General features: G+C 33.5%; 2 protein-coding genes across 2 annotated transcripts; one reads left to right on the top strand and one right to left on the bottom strand.

Annotated features, from left to right (window-relative positions):
- Window positions 1-9,151: 9,151 nt before the first annotated feature.
- Window positions 9,152-12,285, top strand: TRIADDRAFT_27374 (uncharacterized protein; the record flags this gene model as incomplete). The annotated part of the gene is made up of 8 exons (XM_002114371.1): window positions 9,152-9,212; window positions 9,501-9,568; window positions 10,197-10,388; window positions 10,531-10,768; window positions 10,871-11,072; window positions 11,171-11,258; window positions 11,355-11,501; window positions 11,704-12,285. Coding segments are annotated over 8 exons (1,578 nt in total), but the record flags the coding sequence as incomplete, so codon positions are not given.
- A 1,778-nt stretch (window positions 12,286-14,063) lies between these two features.
- On the bottom strand, window positions 14,064-19,928 carry TRIADDRAFT_36216 (uncharacterized protein). The gene is made up of 19 exons (XM_002114044.1): window positions 19,862-19,928; window positions 18,864-18,924; window positions 18,635-18,756; window positions 17,470-17,615; window positions 17,120-17,168; window positions 16,849-16,997; window positions 16,636-16,746; window positions 16,404-16,484; window positions 16,163-16,319; window positions 15,897-16,049; window positions 15,727-15,809; window positions 15,555-15,647; window positions 15,415-15,480; window positions 15,280-15,345; window positions 15,064-15,186; window positions 14,863-14,979; window positions 14,455-14,746; window positions 14,328-14,377; window positions 14,064-14,236 (listed from the first exon to the last, which is right to left on the bottom strand). The coding sequence occupies exons 1-19, from the start codon at window positions 19,923-19,925 to the stop codon at window positions 14,141-14,143; spliced, it is 2,079 nt and encodes a 692-aa protein (XP_002114080.1). The 5' UTR covers window positions 19,926-19,928; the 3' UTR covers window positions 14,064-14,140.
- Window positions 19,929-24,632: the final 4,704 nt, after the last annotated feature.

The following is a 24,632-nucleotide window of genomic DNA, read 5'->3' as shown; positions in this document are numbered from 1 at the left end:
TGAAATTTTATATATATATATTTTTTTTTATATAAATTTTATCCTGCATCTTGCCAATTTAGGCCTCTGATCACTTCCTAGACAAGGACTACTCATTCAAGCATGGACTTGTGCAACCTGCATGAAATTTTAGTCTGCATTTTGCCAATTTAGACCTCTCCTCACTTCTTAGACAACGACTATTCATTCAAGCATTGATTTGTACAATCTGTATGAAATTTGATCCTGCATTTTGCTAATTTAGACCTACTCATTCAAGCATGGATTTGTGCAACCTGCACGAAATTTTAGCCTCCAATTTGCCAATTTAGACCTACTCATTCAAGCATGGACTTGTGCAACCTGCATGAAATTTTAGTCTGCATTTTGCCAATTTAGACCTCTCCTCACTTCTTAGACAACGACTATTCATTCAAGCATTGATTTGTACAATCTGTATGAAATTTGATCCTGCATTTTGCTAATTTAGACCTACTCATTCAAGCATGGATTTGTGCAACCTGCACGAAATTTTAGCCTCCAATTTGCCAATTTAGACCTACTCATTCAAGCATGGATTTGTGCAACCTGCATGAAATTTTATCCTGCATTTTGCTAATTTAGACCTCTCATGACTTCCTAGACAAGGACTACTCATTCAAGCATGGATTTGTGCAACCTGCATTTTGCCAATTTAGACCTACTCATTCAAGCATGGATTTGTGCAACCTGCATGAAAGTTTAGTCTGCATTTTGCCAATTTAGACCTGTCATCACTTCTTAGACAACGACTACTCATTCAAGTATTGATTTGTACATCCTGTAAGCAATTTTAGCCTCCAATTTGCCAATTTAGACCTATCATCATTGCCTAGACAAGGACTACTCATTCAAGCATGGATTTGTGCAGCCTGCATTTTGCCAATTTAGACCTACTCATTCAAGCATGGATTTGTGCAGCCTGCATTTTGCCAATTTAGACCTACTCATTCAAGCATGAATTTGTGCAACCTGCATGAAAGTTTAGTCTGCATTTTGCCAATTTAGACCTGTCATCACTTCTTAGACAACGACTACTCATGCAAGCATTGATTTGTACATCCTGTAAGCAATTTTAGCCTCCAATTTGCCAATTTAGACCTATCATCATTGCCTAGACAAGGACTACTCATTCAAGCATGGATTTGTGCAGCCTGCATTTTGCCAATTTAGACCTACTCATTCAAGCATGGATTTGTGCAACCTGCATGAAAGTTTAGTCTGCATTTTGCCAATTTAGACCTGTCATCACTTCTTAGACAACGACTACTCATTCAAGCATTGATTTGTACATCCTGTAAGCAATTTTAGCCTCCAATTTGCCAATTTAGACCTATCATCATTGCCTAGACAAGGACTACTCATTCAAGCATGGATTTGTACAACCTGTATGCAATTTTAGCCTGCATCATTCCGGCTGGCCATCCATTAATGGCTGGGCAGGACCCCCGTCTAGCCGAGAGCAAGCCTTTCTTTCAATGTCGAAATGGAACGTATAATAAGGAGATGATTTTCTGTCAATCATCGTCATCAAGAGAAGGAAAGGATTGTTGCAACCATTAATGCAAATACTACTCTATTGCCGCTATACAATTTCTCTTCAACGATTGTTGCCGACCTGGACAATAGATTGTTAACTTGACTACCATAAACAGACAAGAGAGAAGTTATGTTTACTTTTGCCATGAGAAATGGACATCATCATCCTAGTAGAAGTCTAACTAGCATAGCAAGACTACTTGCGTAGCTTGGTTGGCGATAGTATCCCATCGCCATTTCTACAGCATCAATAAAGAACACCAGGAGGTGCATTAACCAATTCTACGCCTTATGATCTCTTTTCTAGCTATTGTCTTACCTATTGATTCAATCAGCAGTAAGAGAAAAAAGAGTTTGATTAACTGCATAACTTGTTATTTATATGGATAGAATTGAAAGTCTTGATCCACTTCCCTTCTCTATTAGACTAACCTTGGACTAGGCAAACAGCAAGTACTTACTCGTTGTCGTCAACCAATTGGATATTGCAATCGCTAAATCGACCAGCGATTGCGATTGCATTCATTTTATTCCCCCTCTCTCTCCGTCTTCTTCTTGCGTCGGCATTCCTCGCTTGTTGCAAACGAGCGAGAGGATAAAGTCCATCTTTATCGTTTAAGAATGATCGAAGAATGGAAATGATCTTCAACTAGGGGTAAGTTGATCTCTTGTCATTCTAACTGAAGATTCATCCTTGATTCTCCCAGTTAAAATGGCCGTGGATGACCATGCTTTCAGTTGGAGTTGTTCTTCTTCATCCAGGCGTATTTTCCCTTTTTCAAAATGGACAATCATCGTTTGGCTTTAAGCGTACATTAGTCGATAGCAGTCTGTTTGCTATACTGTCCACCTTGATCATCACCATAGTTCATTTGAATGAAAGGAGGATAAACCAACGTTTTGTAAGGGTATTTTCCTCATCCAATCCTTTTCCTTCATGACAAATGATGTTGATACCTTCATGATACTTCAAAATTGCGATAGAGACGATATTCAGCAGTGACATGATGGTCGTCATAGCATGAAACTCCAGTTAGCCAGTCTGTTTGGGATGCAATACGATGATGGACAGACTGGGTTTTCCCCTCTTAAAAATGATAATAAATGGACATCATCTTGTTATTCCAGCAGAATAGGACTGGCGTTTTTTAGCACAGGCTTTCACATATTCAAATCATCATGATGCCTTTCATTTCGAATCCTATTTCTCGAATAGCGTAGTTGCGAGTGCAGATGGAGATTGAAGGTGTCTCTATCATTTCAGCCTTGAATGGATCCATCTACGGTAGTAAAGTAATCGATATCCTTTCCTTCCTTGGATCACTGCCATTCTCCTTCATAAGCATCATCTCGCCATCCTACAAGGATAGGAGCAAGGTAGCAGCGATTGAAATTAGAATCGGATCCTTCATTTTCAATACCCTTTCTTTCATATTGTAGTCGCAAGTACAGATTGAAATTATCGTCATCATTTCATCCGCTAGTTGGTCCATTTACTGTAGTAAAATAATCGATACCCTTGTCCTTTTCCTCTTTGGATCACTCCAACTTGCGTTCATCAACATCATCTTGCCATTGCAAGAGGATAACAGCACTAATATCAAAGATTCAAATCATAATCATGTGTCCAAATTCTTCAATCCGTAGTAGTAAGTAGAGATAGAGACTGAACGTGTCGTTAGGATTTGATCCGTTAGTTTATTCCTCTACAGTAGTCAAAATAAATAATCGCCATCTTTGTCCTTTCCCTCCTTGGATCATATTAACTCCCGCCCATCATCTTGCCATCCAAGAAGGACATGAGCATTGAGCAAGGTTTCATACATTCAAATCATAATCCTTTTCTTCTTCTACACTGTATTTAGAAGTAGAGATAGAATTTCATCTATCCTTTTCTCGATCTGGTAAAACTATCGATATCCTCATTCCTTTTCTCGATCTGGTAAAACTAGCGATATCCTCATTCTTCCCCTCGAAATCATAATCCTTTTCTTCTTCTACACTGTATTTAGAAGTAGAGATAGAATTTCATCTATCCTTTTCTCGATCTGGTAAAACTATCAATGTCCTTATTCTTTCCCTTGCCCTCCCTTTCAATCGCTTGTCCGCAGCTCTCGCTATTTCTAGGATAAGATCCAAGAAATCAGAGAATCAAACCATCATCATGTCTTTCTTCTTCAATACCATGGTTAAAAGTAGAGATTAAAGTCGTGTCATGATTTCGCCTTATCGATCGAGTAATGAGTAAAACTATGGACATCCCCATTCATTTTTTTCCTTTTCTGCAATTCCTTCTCTATACTCCTTGTTCATAAGCATCATCTCGCCCTTCTAGGTGAAGATTAGCAGAGGGATCAAAAATTGCAATGATACTAATATCCATTTTGAATCGTTGTAAGTAGAAATGGAGATTGACAAGTTTGTACTATTGTCATCATGCCACTAATTCGTTTATTGATCGAGTAGAACAGCCGATTTACTTTCCCCTTTTCAATCGCTTATCCATCGCTTTCGTTAAGTGTCCACCATCTCGCCATTCTAGGAGAATATTAATAGAGGTATCGAAAGTTCAAAATAGGATCATTCTCTCTTCCAATATTATCGCTGAAAGTAGAGACGGTAGAAACAGTCATGACTACCGTCTATGAGCAAATGTAGTTAAACCATGCAATCTTTTCGACCTTTCCATCGCTTTTCCATAGCTCTAGCGGATGGATATCACTCAGCGATTCTACTAGGATACGATCAAGAGTTCAAGTTCTAATCCTACCTCCTTTTTACAGCAATCCAATATAAATTTATGAAATTATCATCTCCTTATTCTTTCTTTATTAGAGCATAACAAATAACCAATTTAAATAATGCAACTATTCTTCATCGATCTACTTTGATTCAACAAGGGAAGAAATGAAATTATTTTTTTCTCAATTTCTTTTTCATTTTTGTCTTATGGATTGATAGCCGCAACTAAAGAGAAGTGCAAATTAGCTCATGACATTGACATTAATTACTGTATCATAGAAGACAGCAACAACTCCTCTCAAGTCCTGTATATATATAACTTATACTATCAATTGGATGTTCTACCTGAAAAAGCTTAAACAAGTTAAAGTAAAATGGAAAGTTCAGATCAAAATAACTCTAATTTAAATCATCATCAAGTCCAGACATCGGATGGCAATCTAGATCAAGGTCTTGATTTAACATCAACAAATAGCCCGTTAGAAATTTATACAACTCCATCTCATCAAGCAGGGAAAAGTATGAAAGATTTATTCGAAGAAGACGAAGAACGAGAGGTAAATTAAAGCTAGTTCTAATTGAATCATGACAGATATAGCATAACCAAATGTCTACAACACTTATTCCTTTACCAAGAATAAAACGCAATTCTCCTGAACCACCTCAACACTTTGCATGAATGATTATTTTGGATTCTGATATTTTTTCAACTCCTTGCGTAACCTTATTTACAGTTAGAATTGCATTTTCAACTATCTCTCCTTCAGCTAATTTCATTCTTTTTTACACTTATGGATAATTTGAATTGTCAACTTGAATAGTTTCATTTCAAATTTATCCTTTTGACTACATGATAAAGTTGTGATGTTGTACAAGTTACTTTTTGCCTACAGGAAGTTAGAAAATCAATAGAATAGGTTCAATGAAAACTACGATCATCATCACTTTGAAATACTAAAGTTATTTCTCCGTTACTTCATGAAAAGAAAAAAAAATAATTCAACTTTTAAACTAAATAACAAAACTGTTTGATTGAAATAGTTAAACCGTACAATCGTTAAGTAAGACGAGTAAACGACGATATAAAAATAGTAGGCCACTAATCATTCTTGAATCAATGTCAACAATTGTTGAATCATTCATAGCCCCAATTTTTTATCCATTTATTCAAACGCGTTGAATACTAAATGGATGCGTAGGACTTTTTGATTCCATCAATTAAACTAGCGGTAATAATTAATCTTGGCCAATCATTGGATAGATGCAAAGAAGGAGCAGTTTCTTCTTCTTCTTCTTTTTTTTTATTTACTTTTCATATGCATCCAAGTACTTTAACACCAATCCATCAGGATACAATCGATTGATGTGCCTTCCAATCGGCCGACAATGTGGACAATCTACTTTCATTTTTTCTTGTCGTTGCTGTTGTATCTTTTATAAGCTGCAAAGGATAGAGGCAATAACTCAATAGCTTTAAAAGCCATTCAACAATTACATCGAGCCTACTTTACATTACTTTACAGATGTTGTCCCTATTCAATGCTCCTTTTTATATTGTCAAAGTCAATAAAAACAAAATTTGCCCACAACATTGCTTCTTGTCACTTGGAAAGAAGAAATTTCCAATTTAGACATGCCAATGGACAACTAGTCTGGTGCTTAGATGCAGCAGTTCAAGTTGAATGGAATACTATTTGTATTCAATGTTTTTAAGCCTTGTCTTTCTCTCTCCTATTTTGAAGAACAATCTACTACAAATGTCGATCTATTAAACATTTTACGATTGATTGATTCTGGAGATAATTTAGACATTTCATTTTACGGGCCCCATTTTCTTCCAACAATCCATTCCAACATCCATATCGACATGGATACCAATCGATTTTGTATAGAAATTGGATATTGAATTTTATAGGCCAACTTGTTCAACATTCCATGAAAACGTCCATATCGACATAGTTACCAATAGATTTTGTGTATATCTCTCTCTCTCTCTCTCATACATCGGATAAATTAATTGAACAGGCCATGTTGCTTTAACATACCAATAGATTGCTGTAGAAATTCGATATTTTAATATTACCGGCCAATGTTCCAACCTTCAACATTTTTTTCGGAAACGTCCTTATGGATACCAATAGACTTGATGTATAAATTCGATATTTTCCATTGCTTTTTATTTCTTTCTATAAGTCATAGCCATCCATTTTCCGCATCCACTCCATAAATACTATAGATAGAATTGACGACAATTTCGAATTATTTTGTTTACCATTAGATTGGAGTACTTTAGTTGTTGACAATCTTTTTTTAAAATTATCCAACGAGGCACAAACTGTAAACTACGCTTTGCCATCTATTCAACATCCAATAGATTTATTGACGAACCCTATCACCCAAAATAAGGTACCACTGTCACATTGCTTCTATAGACACTTTCTTAACATACTCAAATGCGATCTATCTCGAAAATAGATTTAATGATGAACCCTATCACCGAAATAAGGTACACCACGGCCACATTACTTCTATAGACACTTAACATACTCAAATGCGATCTATCTCGAAAATAAAATTTCAAATTGAATATTTCCTCGCAATAAAAATACTGTCATAGTTTTAGTCTTTTACTTGAACTGTATTATCTCTGGCCCTTTTAATCGATTCTACTTTTGAAAAGGAAAATGCAATAAGCGCAGCAATACAATATCGAATGACTAATCTGGACTAAACCACTTTCATCAAAATAAATGAAATCTATTCAACATACTTTTGTAACCAAAATGAGACATTTCTTTTTTTAGCCTTTATCCTAATTGACCCTTGTAATTATTATAGTCTATTCTAATTCTACTTACAATCGCTTTCATAACCATTATTTTCTCTTTCTCAATAACTATAATAAAAATAGAATTCAACCAGCTTGTAATAGGCTACATAGAAAGGTATCTCATGGTTGATTTCTTAGGCACCTCAAATATTTGGCATAATTGTAAGAGCAAAGATATTCTTTGACATGGGTCCATCATTGATGATGATAGTCTATACTAATCGACTCAAAATCCCTTCCCTGATCGCAATATTTCTTTCCCAATGATCCTAGACGAATTTGACAAGTTTTATAATGGGGTTTTGAGATGGTAGAGTAAACTTTTCTTCCTCATTGACCTACGGTTAGTGATCACAATTTATTCCTATTCTATTCTACCCGGAATCCTTTACCAGACTACCATTTCTTCTTCACAATGATGATCATAAAATTGAACAAGCTTACGATGGGATATATAGAAGGCAAGGAAAATCTCTTCCTTATGAACTCATGAACTAGTTGGTGATCATAATCTAATGGATACTCTATTTCAAGCATTTTTAACGCAATTTATTATTATCCTATTATTTTTAGACAAAGTCAACGGATTTTAGGCAATTTTATTACAATAGTTTGAGAAAAGATTTCTTGCATTCTTCTCCTAATCATGATAATACCCGTATATATATAGCGTATGGAATAATATAGAGAGGTATATAGTGTAGAAGATATTTTAGATTGACCAGATGCTTATTTACTTGTTTATAATTGGTACTTTTCCCTTTTCTACCATACAATTCGATGGAAGGAAAAATACAATTAATGATATTACCTTCCAAGTGATAATTTTAATTATTAATATCCAAATAATGAGCCAGATGGTGATATCGAATTATACGTATATCACAATAGAGGCTATAGGCTTTGTAGATTAGTTCTTCCCATAGGATTGAATTATATGTATGCATTCGATCAAAGTATTAACTCTAATGGATATTGACAATGTCATTTAGTTATACTATAGCTTGGCTAGCATTCGATATGATATCTATTTTATTCTTTCAATGGATTATCCTAGAATCAAAGTTACGTTGGAAATCATTTTACACTAACAGTTCAAGATAAAATACTATTTGTATTCAAAATGACTGGAAGCATTAAATAATAGATAACATAGTGATTATGTAATCTACCAGCTTACCTTACTTGGGTAATCACTGCTTAAGAATAACTCATTTTAAAATAGAGATAGAAATACGGTATTAATAGAAAATGGATAACTTGTAATATCACCTTAGTAGACCAGTAGTTACAGTTGGCGTTAATAATTTTCACGGAAATACTTTTACACGTATACAAGTATACCCCCAATGAATGACTTCAAAAGACATAAAATATACCAATTATATTTATGATTTCGTCACGAATTTTCCTATAAATTAAATTATTATCGGTCGCCAAAAAATAGCTAGAAGTTTATACTATAGAAATTGTTGCTTCTAACAGGGGGTGGAGTTATCCATTCATCAAAAATAGTATTTTCCTTCAAGATGTACTATAAAAAAAAAATGAAATGATTGGATATGGAAATGGTTTAGTAGCTTACTCCTTAATTAATTCTATTCTATTGTTACTTCTAAATTCATGTTTAAATTTATGGCCATCAATGCTTACAACACTCGTCTGCTATGTCTTGAAACTTAACCGGTATATATTTATTCTTAAAATGATATACGAATGTGGAAGCTCACTTGATTATCAATAATTGAGCGATATCATTCGCTAATCATATTTATTTTTTCTTTATCCTAACTGGAATCTCATTTGTGATCAATATTTCTTATACCAATGCTATCTATTTCTTCAAGGAAAATAATACAACAGTCTTATGTTTTAATGAGTAAATTAATGGTATCTTGATAGTTGCGCAATGATACATACACGAAAACAACACTGTAATATAGTATCTTACTAACAATACTTAGTTTCATGAAAGATATTGAAATGAAAGTTTTAATGGTATTTTATTAGGCAAAAGGTTTCCAACCATGGTGGAAAGCAAATTTCTTCGTCAGAGAGCCCGCTTTATTTGGTACATGGGACGGTAAGTAACGTTAAGCTATGCCTTAATCATAATAATGTAATTAGTAACACTATTGGATATATGGGTATTAGTGAAATAAATCAACCAAAGCGATTCTATTCATAATCATAGATATACGTTAAAAATTGTTATTTTAATGATTGCATTGGCGACACTAAAATTTATAGACATGCAACAAATTATTCTCGTTACATTCCATTATCTTTTAATTTTTTCCATGTATATTAAGCACTGAAAACTAATTTATAACAATAATTTTGATTCCTTTTGAATTCTCATTCAATATAGGCGTATTTACTAGTTGCATGATTAATATTTTTGGTGTGGTCATTTTCCTTAGGACCGGCTGGATGGTTGTAAGTACTACTATGAATTACATTCTTTCTTTTACGTCTATGCCTATGCTATACGAGGTACATTTTAAACATCATTGTTAATGCTATATAATGAACGATAAGATGGTGTCTACAACTCGACGCTAGTAATATAAACGTATAGATAGTAATTCTTCTTTGATTTATTATTTTACCAACTGTAAATAGTAATATAATTTTAAATGAATTTAGTACAATGGTACTGTAATGTATCTTTGAAAGCAAACAACTGGTAGTTTTAACATAGCTATTCAAGAGATTATATTTTTCCATTAATCCAAAAATCTTCCATGAATACCATATCGCATTTACTATACTTACTATTACCACTAAATCGAGCATTATTATAAATTAGTATTAAATCGTAAAATTTCTATTGCATTGTGATATAAGAGTATCAAATTTCGAATGTCATAGTTATTGCTTATAAAATCTTTCTTCTAGAAAAATAAACTTATTATTTTTATACATTACACCTCTGATATACCATATATGCATTAGAAAAATTAAATTGAATGAAGTAATTATAGTTAAAAAATTTAACATTGCTATTGTGAATCATCACTTACATAAATTATGATTACCATTATTACCTGTATATGGGCAATAGGGCAACGCCGGGATTATTTTATCCATGGTAATCATCCTTATTACACTTGGCATAGCTTTAATTACAGTATTATCAACTATTGGTATATGTGAACGTACGAGAATTGGAAGTGGAGGCGTTTACTTTTTGCTATCCCACGTCCTTGGAAGGCGATGGGGTGCAACTTTTGGCGTTCTATACTGTTTCGGACAAGTAAATTTTCCATTTCAATGAGTAGTTAATACTGGTATCATATTTTTTCTCACCATTTTACTAAGTATTGAGCTAACCTTAAAATTAAGTTACTGATCCATTCTATTTTAACCAATAACAATTTATATCGTATTGCAACTAGGCCGTCGGTACAGCGTTATATATAACAGGATTTAGTGAATCACTGGCTGGTGTCTTTCGGACAGAAAATATCTGGATTATTCGATTAACTAGTACTTTAACACTACTTGTTCTTCTGGCTATTGTTTTAGCTGGTGTTAAATGGGTTATCAAGTTACAATTAGTCTTACTCGGACTTTTGGGCTTAGCAGTTGTAGATTTTGTCTTAGGCACATTTATTCACAAAGATACAAATGCTGGTATGAAAAATTATCATTCATTCTGATGGAAAAATTAACTGTTGAAATGTAAGAATGGATACTTAAATATCAATCATAATTGCTTTCTTTTTTACACTGCAGCATTTGGTATTACTGGCTATAAATTAGAAACGGTTATCAATAATACGTGGCCCCATTTCCAACCCGGCCAATCGTTTTCTACTGTATTTGGTGTATTCTTTCCTACTGCTACGGGTGTTATGGCAGGAGTAAATATGAGTGGTGATTTGAAAAATCCTGGTAAAAGTATACCTACCGGATCGCTAACTAGTTTAGCAGTAAGGTAAATTAAAATAGGTCACTTTAATGGCATTATTATTAAGGTTATACCCATCACTTACTTACTATGGACTTAAAAGAGATTAATTGATTTTACTCTAGTGGATTCCTTTACCTACTTTTTGCCATATTACTTGGTTCAGTATGTACAAACGATGCCCTTGTCAGTGACTATTTAATTGCTAGTAGGGTAAGTACAGTACTATGTAATCTAGCAAAAATCTTCATTACTATGATTTCGTCTCTCAAATTAACTCAAATTACTACTTTCATAATTTCAAAATAGGTATCATGGATTACTGTTCTCTTTCTGATAGGTTTATATATCTCTTCGTTATCATCATGTTTTGGAGGATTATACGGGGCCCCAAGGGTATTACAAAAGATTGCACTAGATGATGTTGTCCCTATCCTAAAAAATCTATCGAAAGGGGTAAATTGAATTACTCTTACTATATTAAATCCTTGTCGTCATTAATATTGCAAAGAATGATACGTATAGGATATTAATAATTAACAAACAACTATAGCTACAAAACCTCGTAATGCTTATATATATATATATATATATATATATCTATATATGATGAGTGCTAACCAATAGCTTGGCCATTTTTTTTATCTAATATATTTAGCGAGGACCAAATAAAGAACCTTGGCTAGCAACCCTTATAATTGGATTATTATCATTCGTTTTTATTTTAATTGGTCATCTAAATACCCTCGGTCCAATTGTCGCTATGCCATTTATGATTACCTATAGTGCAATAAATTATTCATACTTTGCATTAGCTATGAGTTATGATAAGCAGCAAGAAATACAGCAAGAAAGAACAATTTGGCATGATACTGAAGATGACAGCTGGAAATCGTTAAATGAAGTCGAGAGGAAAAATAAAAGTGTTATGAGTTCCTACTATAGCCCTTCTGTACCACTTCCTAAGCAAGCTAGCATCGACCGTAAGGAATATGGCACGTTAAGCCATCAAGCGACATATTCTAAGCAGGATGGTGTTAAAATTACTATTAACGATGATGGACAAACCGATGAAAAGCGAAATAATAAGATCGAGGATAGTCTTAGCGACGACAAAAAATCCAAAAATTTTAATGGTCATGCAGATATTCAAGAGGAAGCAATAGGAGATGACGATGATGATAAGCAACAATTGCTATCACAAAATAAGACAACTGAAGGTATTAAAAATCTACTTTAATCTTAGTCCGTTTCCATATCGATATGCTTTATAATTTACTATTCATTATCAAAATAAAGCGTAAAAAAGGAAAACATTGATTCTACTGAAGAGTAAAGTTTTTGAAATTAAAACAATGATTTTTACCAATTGTACTTAGAAATAATATTAGAAATAAGTGGAAAACCGAAAGCTTCCTTTTCACAATTATGCAATAGATGGCTATCATTCGCTGGGGTAATTAAAATTTAAATTAATATAAATATTAGAGTTATAATATTGCATTTTTCAATATAGAAAATGTAATTTATTAAGGTATATATATATATATATATGTCTTGTTTTATTAGGCCGTAAGCTGTATTATTTTATGCTTTGTCACAAATTGGGGATATGCATTAGCTAATATTTCAGTAACACTGTTGTTATATATTTACATCGGTCAAACAAACCCCGGCTTATCATCAGGTAGAAAACCTATGTAGACTTATTATTACTCTTTCAGAAGCAAAAAGTAAAATGAAACCGATTATATATACTATATTTTACTGTTATAATGCCATAGGTGTCGCAGACTTCAATCTACTACAGTGGCTTCGTACCATTGGAGAAAAGCGTGAAAAGTAAGAGTTAGCTATCTTTCATACATTTGTTCTAGTTGCAGATTTTATTTCTGCATTTCCTATCCACTAAAATAATATTTTAAAATGTCACATTGCTTGCAGAAGAAGTAATCCATTGGCCGACCAAATAATTGTTACCAATCCAGGAGTACCGTTTCAAATTTCAACAACTCAGCTAACCGATTCTTCTAACGATTACGCTCAGAGGGAGAAAAGGCATCATTCGTCTGTTTTGGAATTGACTCCTTCTCAGTAAGTGCTGCGCTTTCTCGATGATATAATGTTATACCAATTAAAGCCTTAGCACGTAGCAGGTTTATACGTAAGATTGATAGTAATTCAACGTAACGGCTTTAGCAACTCACTAATAATATTATTTACATGTATTATAATTGAAAAGTATTTTGCTTTATCACTGAAATTAATTACATCAACTAATATTTACAGCGAACTAAGAGCATCGGATATTGTTATTCGTCAAACAAGTTCACCAAATCTAACAATGAAAGATGCGGACTTATCGAAAAATGAAACAGATACTGGATCTCAAACTCCACCAAAATAAAATGGAGTTGGATAAATTATTCCGATTGGGGATAAAAAGCTACTACAATCTATTTATATTTATCATTCTTAGCTTTATTAAAAATTCTAAATTCTAATATAAATTAGTTTACTGTCTATCAAGTACCTTATGATTTATCCCAAACAATGCAATTTTCTTTTAATGAATTACTTTGTGGTACTGAAGATTTCTTGCCAGAGATTATCATTCAAAATTAAAATTAATTTGATATTATTTATTTCCATGTCTGTAAATAATATTCTTCTTAGATGCAAGAGCAAATACGGCCTCGAACACTACTGGCTATATTGTTATCAGTTGAGTGACGGTGATATACGCCGATTTAAAGTCAAAAAACTTGTTATAATTTCGTTTTCTGTTCCCTAAACTATATAAATGGTTTACGTTGTCTGATGATAAAATTTTAATAAAGTGTTGAAGAAAATTCAGTCTATTTCAATTGATGGCTTTACGCGCAGTTACTTATCAGATACTTATTAACTACTAAAACCTAATGCGACTAAACCTGCTTAGAATACATGCTTGTACAATTTTGTCAAGAATCGATTTTTGATATCGAGAAATTAACTAGAAGGCAACAGCGTCAGTACTTGGAAGAAATATGAAAACTTTATTGATTTGCGTCAAATACTGTATAACAATCACACAAATTTTAGTGAGAAAGTCATTATAAACCTCTGTTATCTAATTTTTTGACTTTATAAATTCTGACTAGCCAGTGCTCCGTGGTATAAGCTTCTTCAAGAACGTCCAATTGAAAGTCCTATATTGGTAAAAATAACCAGTATATTAGTCATAGATATAATTGAGGACCTATCACTATATAAAATATACTACCATCATTAATTCACTACCTTATTGCCAATTTCAACGTTTCTGACTCGGTCATAACCGGACGGTTTGCCTATAAACATGCGGTAGAGTATATTGTTAGTAGAGCGCACGCATTAGATGTTAATACTGACGACGATGATTTATTACCTTGTTCAGTATACATTTCACCAAAGCGATAGTAGCACATCTTGTACATAAGACAATTTAGTAATATCGGAGATCCTTCCTTATCGACACGGAATTCACCGGTTTTTGTGTAGTAGTCTTCTTCTTTGATATGTTTTCCTTTTTCCGTACTACCACCGATTCGTACCATCCACAGAAATTTATTGATATCATCCGATGCGTATCCAGTCAGTCCGCCAAACCAGACCAAGACATAATCAACATCTAACTCTCTCATAATTTCATATGCCTTGTCTTCAGAAGAGGACATAGCCTTGTATTATAAATAAAGATAAGGCATAAATTTAGCATTTATTACACTAATAATGCAATACGTGATAGTAAAAATTAATTTAGTTTAATAATCGATTATATCAATATTAAACAAACCTGCCCCACACGCGAAATATGAGTATTATTCCAAGTGTTATTATCAACTAAAATAGTTCTATTTGCCATGGCAGTTATCTGATACCCGTAATCCCACCAAGACATAACCTTTGCATCCTGACATTACAATAAAAGCATAAAATTTAGGTGTAAAGTAGTGAAAGAATAGCGCTGTTAAAAAAAATGATAAGTTTGTAATACTTCTGGAGTATTTTCACGTAGCCAGTAGTAAGCTTCTCTAAAGTCATCAAATATAATTTTCGAGCCGTCGTACTGCTTTGCAGCGAGAACAATAGATGGCGACGAGTAAGCCTCAGATGTAACCTATACAAATTACCGGATTGCAATACAATAAATTCAGCTAAAACGGTAATGATTTACTATGCAAACTACAAACATAGCACTCGCACTACTCACCCAGGTGCAATGAAAGGTATATGTAATCAGGAAAAGGGTCATCATGCCGATGACAGAAACTGCAACCTAGCTCCAATAGAACCATAGGTAATTAAAATTTAACCAAGTTTACGATAGATAAGTAACTCTAGTTACCTCCGTTTTGACAGGATAAGTATCCTGACGTTTATTTCTTTTATCCTTGCGTGTTGTTTCTAGGTTCTATTTTGTATTTTAACGATTAACTTATACCGAAACATCATCGTATAATGTTTAAAGTATCGCAAAAGAGTTACCTTCATAAAAGCCGATAAAATGGACGAAACTCCAATACCAGATAGAATGCAACAAACAGGCGCTAACACTAACATCAAACGAACCATAACCCCCTGAAAACAGCAATTATATTAGCAAAGGTCGTTACCTATCGCTTGCATGTCTATCTAAGATAGTCTTAAAATCGCTTACAGCAAAGTAAATACTTGTGACCCCGTAGATTATGATAAAAATGTTGGCATCGGTTAAATGCTTGAAGCAGAAGTACAATCCAGCTGTTAGAAAGAAATTGATTGGTTATAAATTTACTACGAAAACAATATAAATTATATTCAAATATCATCAAAAGATAAGATCCTAACCTGGAAACATGAATACGTGCATTTGCAAGTCGAAGTAGAATGAACTCCAAGTAGTCGGTTGATGTTCAGATACAGATGCGATAATAGGGATGTTGTTCTTAGCGTAAGAAGGATCAAGTAGTGAATAGAATCTTCCAGTCCAAGGCGCAATTTCTTTTAATTTACTGTTAAGGTTAGTACATGTAAATAGGGTGTTATAGTCAAATTGAAACGCAGTTGAAATATTTTTCATTTTGAGTATTTTTAAATTATAGATCAAAGGATACTGCCTGTTATCCCCAAAATTATGGCAACAGCTCCGACTATGACTAGAACAAGAATTGCCAAGTTTTTAAACAGGATTTGAAAGTAATCTTTGGACAAGCGAAAACGCAAGTATTCAACAAAAGCATAAATTTGGCATAACCCAAAGACACCAAAAGCCTAGTGATTGAATGATGAATGTAGTCCTTAAGACAAGCAACATCTATCAGATATAAGAAACGATTTAACGTAGCCGTCTATTACCGCCATGTGTTCACTGGATTGAACCGGTTGAAAGCCTACGAATGAAATTTGCATGGAAAGAATAGTTCCTAGGCAATACATCTATTTATAGGATCGATAATTATAATGATTACATGAGTAAAATATGAATACGGATAATTAGATTGAAAATATTCAGTAGCGCGAAAATTTACTACCAAACTTATCTGTACTTATCCTAACACCATATAGAATAATTTCATCAATTACTTACGGTAGAGTATGCGATGTAAATTCGATGCGAAAATCGTCCAGTCACCATCAAGACAAAAACGTGAATTGGGATTAAGTTGATTAAGAAAACGTAGCCACCCCATGAGGAAACCTAACAAGGTAATTAATTTAAGTTCATAATCTTTCTTATTATTTACTGACTTTTCACTGTGTTAGAAAATACAGCTAGATGCTAAAGTATTACTGCTATTACCATGTAAAAGTAGCCCAAAGAACACATTGCTGCCCAATAAACGGAGCCAGTCTTGACGGCTTTAATCCACATGTAGTAAGTAAATAACATACAGAAGATAGCGATACCTTCGTTATCGTATGAGCCAGCAACAGAACGAGATATGTATCCTGTATGAAAATAACATAATTATTTTTATTCCTATCCAGGTCAATTATTAGTAAAGAATCCAAGTCTATAATTTCTTTACTTATTTACAGGATATCGAAAGAGAAAGAAATTTGTTACTTACCAGGTACAATTGCAATCATAGCAGCAGCTACAAGGCCAGCCTTTGAGTCCTACGATCCCAAAGAAAAAATCAGATTATATAATCGAATATTTCAACGCTTATACTGAAACTAGAAACAATTTCATATAGTAATCAAAGATTATCTTTACCTGCTAGCATGTAATAAAGCTCGTGTGAATATACAGTAGATTGTAATTATATTTCTTTATAATCCTAACATACACGTTACGCTAAAGCTAAAATATGTTATCCAATAAATATTGATGTAGCTTGCTAAAACTAGCTAGAGACACTGTAACTATCGGAAATCCTATTCATAGTTGTTCGTTACCCTACTGTATCGATCTCACCTTTAATTCCTTGGTCAGGCCGTAAGTAACCAATGTTGTACATGAAGAGAAGAGGGGAGCGAAAAATACGCAAACATTTCGTATTTCTATCGTTATATGGAACCAGTTCAGAACATGATAGATGAAGGCAGAAGTAACCATTAATCCTTGAATAAATGAGAAAGATTGCTATGGATTACTATCCTGAATATGGAAGTGGTCTTGAATATTATCAATGGTTGTCAGTTAACTATCCAGCACATCGATGATGATACCAGTTATCATAATTGTTAGCGCACTAGCTCAGCAACCATCGTATAACATTTTACTCAATTTAATATTTTAACAAATGAGAAACTGTGTTGCATATAAAGATTGTATCGTTAACAAAAGCTACTCACTATTCCATTGATACATTCGTATGAAGTGTATTTCAAAAAAAAGTATTGAATACTACCGCACTAAGTTGGCTACAGTTGCGGTGGCACGGAATGTGCACAGAGACGATTTATTGTAACAATCCGATTGCATTGTATTTAATTCTTTTTACATCATTTACGAAAAGAGCTGTATTTTGCTTAACCATATAACTATGTAAAGCCAAATATAATCCGTAAACCTTATATTAAGAATAGCCATTTGCGTAGTTTAAATTTTATATATACTGTATAAAGGAATTGATCTGTACTGTTACATTAATCATACGGTACTGTATTGATAATAATATATTACCTTATTCTTTTGTTTAATACACTTTATCATACGGGCTTGTAATGATACTCAGTGCAAGCACAAGATACCGCAGATAAAAAACAAGCGATACCTTGCTCGCCGCACATTAGTAAATCAGTAATAGTTTGACAACGTGATGTAAGCTATCTCATTACTATATAATCAAATAAAAGCAACCCAAACAAATTACTAAAGACTATTCTGATCCTTTCCAAAGGACATTTTGAACTGATCTAAGTCAGTCAGTATCCATGAATTGCTGTATCATATTGACGAATGCAGACAGTGATTTTATTGAGGATCTTTCGGATTATCGAAAGAAAACGGTTTAGAGATAACGAATATAAATTTCTGTATGGTAGCGTAATCAATAGGAACTTCCCGTGCTTTTAAGCATGATTTCAAATTTGTAGGCAAAAGTGTGATCAAGTATATTTGACAATGAAATTCTTACCGGGATAGATGGTTCCACCGATGATACGTCCTAAAGGATACCATGCACGATCATCAAACCAGTTGTGAAAGCTGTAGAACCCTTCTTCAGCCAAGAAACGAGTTGTACGATAGTTAAAGTACCTAAGATGGGCGATATTGTTTCGATTTGAGAAACTAGAACCGGTACCACACCAAGTCGTTGGTAGAATATTAAATTATATAAGAAATCAATTACTCGCAGAACTTACGGATCAAATTCGTGAATAACACTCTCGAATCGTAAGACTGAAAACAGCCTAGTGGCAAACGCTAAGTAGCAAAAAGAAAAGGTAAAGAGTAGCTCTATTAGTCTTTCTTACTTAGTAAAAACCAGCTATGGAAAAATTTTAGAATTTAACATGTTCCATTTTCATCAAGTATGACATCTTGTCAATTTAATATTTGAGTTAGTGATTACTTCAAGATTAAAAAAGAATGCATCACAATGAGGATTATTTGCAAAGTTTGTACAATAAAGTAGGAGAATAGTTGAAGGATTTATTGCTATGATTAACCACATTGCTACTAGAGTATCAATACTATAGCGTAATAGCATGAAAAATTACTAGCGAAACAACGGTAACTTGATCGGACCCGATGCAATCTACATACTGTAACGTCAGAGATGAAGTAGGGGAAAGCATAATTTTAAAAGAAAAGTCTTCACAAACATGTACTCGTACTTTTAACCATAGTTATCATCATTGGAGTTCATTTCATTATTTAGGCTAAAATACAGCTTTAATGGCCAGAAAATTATGTCGAAAAACACTGTCTAACTTGGCTGCAGAGCTACAAAAAAATCGATTTAGACAGAAATAGTAAGATTGGCGGAGTAGACGCTACCTGCTATGAGCACGTAAAATACCTCTTGTACACTGGACATTGAAAAGGAACCATTTACGCACAACGTTTTACAAAGTATTCTACTGTACCGTTCACTGCATAGGATAGTAGGATAGACTATGCCAGTGTAACGACTAGAATAGCAACGGGCACACTGTCACCTACAAGACTACCACTTGTAAAAATAACCAACAAGCCATACTATCCAAATGTATTTTACTTGTCGTTTACTCCATTTCAACTATTGAATGATAGCAAATGAACTAACATTGGTCAAGATTTGAATAAGAAGGATTACTGTGAAATGCATTGAAATGCATCTTTGGCAAAGAAGATCAATAATAATGCCCTAAAATCTTACATAGAACGACTGCAATAGACAAGATAACCAGTTTAATCAACGTTTCTTGCTTCTCAAAGGACATTCTGCCCACTAGAAAAGAACTTTTACTTCCGAAAGATCCTAGCAGTGACATTTTTCACTGAATTTTGCCTAATCTAATGTCTAAAAAAAATGGCCAGTGATAGCAGTAAAGGATTCAACTCCTTCCTCGAAACTAAAGCGCTCCACCACTAACCGAGTGAGACTATCAGATCGTACTGTATACTGTGTGAGTAGACACAGAGTACAGTCACTCACTGGTCACGACAGTCTACTGTACGTCAAACGTAGATGGGAGGTGGGTGAGCATGCCGCTGTTGCAACGAACGACACCCGGAATGACAGACCTGACGCCCGTGACAATTCACTTCAGTCACCACTTCAAAATTGAATGACACGTTGTCTATTAAGGTATTGTTACTGCTGTACTGTACAGTGTACACTGTACACTGTACAGTAGTGCACACTTTTCTCTACAGCATGTACGGTACAGTACAGTATTTGTACAATGTACAGTACTGTATTACACTGTACAGTAGCCCCAAACAGAATGGTTCCAACTCTACTGTACAGTGTACAGTACTGTACATACTGTACTTCTACAGTATAAAATGGCTCTCAACAGAACGAGTTGTACAGTACAGTACTGTACTGTACTGTACTGTATGCATTCTAAAGTACTGTACAGTACTGTATGCATTCTAAAGTACTGTACACTGTACACTGTACAGCAGCCCCAGACAGAATGATTCCAACTCGACTGTACTTCGATAAAATGGCTCTCAACAGAACCAGTTGTACAGTATGCATTCTAAAGCATCGATTTTCCATTTCAACGCCAAGTAAATAGGCCAAGTTTGTGTTTCACTGTCGGAATATCACATTACTAGACTGATATTGACACTACAGTACAGTCGATGGTACTGCATAGTGACATAGACACCACTCTGCTGTGCAGTGTAAAGCTGACAGTGTTGTAGACTCATAAGTTAATTGTAAACGACGACCAGAAGTCAATAGTAATCCACATAGAGATTCCTATTCAGTCGGTGACTCAGCCTTTTGGTCAGCAATTGCATTTATCGAGCCGATTTCTTTGACCCAATTGACTCTGATGACGCTCTACAGCTAGGGACTCACTGAGTCAAAAATAAGGGAATTTACTGTACTCTGAATGAAGCATTGAAATTGAAACGCCGATGATAGAAATGAAAAGAAAACACGTACTCTTGTCAGTATTGATGCCCAAGGGCTAGAGAGTCGGGTTTTTATTCTTGCACTCCGATGGCGTACAGAAGCCAATCTCACAAAGGCCTTGAAGGCATTGATGAGTACCACACCAGTACAGTGTAAGGATACAGGCTATCAACTTAGGCGACTGCATGCTATGCTTCACTTAATCACACGGAAGCTCATAGAATAGAATGTATTTTTATGGAGAGCGTCCAATTATTTTGACTCATCGACGGTGCACGGAATCAATGCTACCCGCTACCGTATACCACGCAAGATTGAGGTGCCACGTCAATGCGGCATAATGAATTGGCCACAGATAGCGCTGCAAGCAGTACACAGTTGGTTATCAATAGAAAGAAAAATAACACCTTTAAAATTAAAATTATTACTGTACTATTCAATAGTATTGATAGCTGATTATTCATAAAGAGTGTAGAATGGTAAATACAAATATTCTTCTTATAATAGCCGAGATTCCCTAGCGACTGCAGCCTTTTCATAGTGCTGCTTTATTAATTGAAATGATACGCATGCTCTGCAGTAACCATGACAACATAAACAGTACAGAACACTACTGGTAAAATTTCCAGCCGATGAAACTCTTCTAAAATCTTTACTACCTATACTAGTCAAACCAAACAAATACAATGTATTATACATCTGTATGTATATAGATACTACTGTAGCCTAATTCAGATATAAGAATACTCTCTTTGACTATCCAACATACGATCGTAAATAAAGTAAAAGTAAACCCTTTTCTAGTCAGGCTTTGGAGATAACTCTTGATGTTGGCAGTTTGAAAAACTCCATTTAGAAATTTTTAAAGAGGACGCACGGAAAGCAGTGTTCAGCCGTAACATGATGTTTCAAGTTGATCAAAGGTATACGTACTTCTAAAATAGATAGACCTAAATTCTAGGTTCATCTTTACCTCTTTTTGTTCTTCATAACATTTATCTTAAGGTGATTTGGATGTCATTTTTAAACCCTTAAAAAGTGATCGGTTTTTAATACTTTTAGTCGTCCCTTGTTTTTCTTGTTTTTCTATTTTCTACATACATCATCGATATTATTAGGTTTGATTTATAAAATAACACGTACTATCACAATTATGTTATATTATATAACTGTACGATTAAAACTTTCAGTCAAGAAAAAGTGGATTTCTCCTATTTTAATACAAATGATTGCCAATATTCTCTTATTACCAACGCTAAATGACTACAGAATCAAATCACATCAACGACTATAACGTTGTTAATAGATTGACAAAATAGAAGAAGTATATTACAGTACATAAATTGATGATCAAGTGTGATAAACAGACAGGTCCAAACTACTGGTACATCACTGGTATATTTCCATAAACCTTTTTGCAGCCACACACTCCAAATGGTAACTCAATAGAATTAGCCATCAATAACCACTAGAACACAATTTGTATAAAAACGATCGTTAGTTCATGTAGGCACACATACTGTACATATATACCTTCAAATAGACTGCGGTATATTATAAAGTAGTAATACCGGTGGTTTATGATAGCTTAGAATTAATAAAACAATATACTACCTTTACTACGCCTTCCTTTCATATCTTCAATTTACCAAGATCGAGACCTTTTCTGGAACAACAATACAATATGCAATACAGGAAATAGCAGAATGATTCAGTACCAAAACCCAAAATTGTATTTTCTCCACTGGAATTTATCAATCATTTAAATTTAGTGTGTAACCTAACTTAAATTGACAATACTTAACAGTAAACTAAGATTTTATCAGCCCATAGACTAATACAACTTTTTAAGAGCGTATCATTTAGTAATGATATATAATATAATGTCAGCGCCCTATTTCCTTATCAAAAATTAATTGAACTAATTGTATACCAATAAAAATACGATAACTTAAAATTTTTTCCTCGTAATGGATAACTATCAAGATAAGCACAAGATGTCCAAATTGCCTTTAATATCCCGGTTTCAAGACGTTAACATATTAGTACATAATTTTGTAAAGTGTATTGATAATACCAATGTGACTGAATTCATTATAATTGCAATAGAAACTGATTCAGAAGTAAAATCAAATTGCAATAACCTTACTTGTCGTCAACTGATCCCGACTGATTTATTATCATCTACTTCAATAGGGAAAGTAGCAGATCTAGTGTTCATACAATTAATTGCAATTATAATCATTCCTAAACTAAGAATTACTTCAAAAATGATATAACATGAATTTAAATATACACTCGCATATAAAGTAAATTTTATATTTCTCCTATGTATTGTACACTATTCCATAATTGTATTTCGTACTAAAAAACTTGACTGCCATCTTAATTCAAGTGATTAAAGTGGATAAACCGATACCATGAAAATGAGTTCATGTCATGCCATCACTTTATTATAAACTCACGATCTAGTCATCAAAACAACCAAGGATAACCTAAAATTGTTCTTTGTTCAAGTCAATCAATTTCTATTTTTTATCGATTGAACGTCCAACATGCGATTATTTCTAGATTTTCTAGCCATTGTCTGACTATTCCATATTATCAATTAGTTCGGATATGATTTTTTACCCATACAGTAAATGTTTTCTAACTAAATATCACCTTTGCATTATAGTCCCTTAGGTTCTTATAATAGTCTACTAGATAGACATTTATCTGGCTACTTTGCCAATAATAGAATAAGAAAGCACCTAATAAAAACTGGATTGGTAAGTCAGCTATCATCAATTTAAAAATTGTTTACAGTTTTTTTATCAATTGTAAGGTTAAGGATTGTCATCAATACGAACAATATAGCGTTGTAATATCGCATTTAGAGATATTATAAATATAAAATTCCGACATAACTTTAACTTATATTTACCATAATATATTCTACGTATGAAAAATTGTCATATTAAAAAATTTTCATTTTTATACTACCACTTCATTATGCAGCAAAATTGTAATATTATAAAACAGAAGCTAAACACTACAACTAGCATATCAGCTGTTATAATAATACTAAATTAACACTATTTACTTCAGATAACAAAACAAGGTGAAGTGGTTAATGAAGCAGCTTGGAGAGCAAAGATAGCTCGTAAAGAGCACAAGCGACGTTTAAAAGATGCCCTAGCAACAGCTATTGTAAACAAAGTGATTGATATGGAGGTAGATGCCTAAAATATTATATCTAAACATAACATTAGATAATTTAACAAGTCATATTAAGATAATTTTATCCAAATATAACAATATTTTTGACTTATAATAATTATTATAATGGATAAAAATTTAATCAAAAAATACGATCTCAACATTTAAAATAATCCTATTGATTTAAAATGAAATTTCCTATACCTTACATTGATCTTTTTATTCTTATCTGAATAGAAAAATCATCGATTACTAATTAGAAATAAACTAGAAGAAATTTCAAGAGATAAAATAATCAAAGATATCAAGGTAAAGTGCAATTTGAATCCAAGCACATGTGATCATTAATAAT

Source organism: Trichoplax adhaerens, genomic scaffold (genome assembly GCF_000150275.1).
Source record: "Trichoplax adhaerens TRIADscaffold_7 genomic scaffold, whole genome shotgun sequence".
Taxonomy (NCBI): domain Eukaryota; kingdom Metazoa; phylum Placozoa; class Uniplacotomia; order Trichoplacea; family Trichoplacidae; genus Trichoplax; species Trichoplax adhaerens.
Note: the sequence above shows the minus strand (reverse complement) of the source record. Positions and strands in the feature narration are given on the sequence as shown.

What these genes read in the sequence shown, in the direction of transcription:
- TRIADDRAFT_36216 (XM_002114044.1), bottom strand. Translation starts at nt 19,925, where the DNA reads ATGTCCTTTGAGAAGCAAGAAACGTTGATTAAACTGGTTATCTTGTCT. An exon ending in ATACCTTTCATTGCACCTGG is followed by an intron (nt 15,187 to 15,279) that starts GTGAGTAGTGCG and finishes TAATTTGTATAG; the next exon opens with GTTACATCTGAGGCTTACTC. An exon ending in ATATTTCGCGTGTGGGGCAG is followed by an intron (nt 14,747 to 14,862) that starts GTTTGTTTAATA and finishes TTATAATACAAG; the next exon opens with GCTATGTCCTCTTCTGAAGA.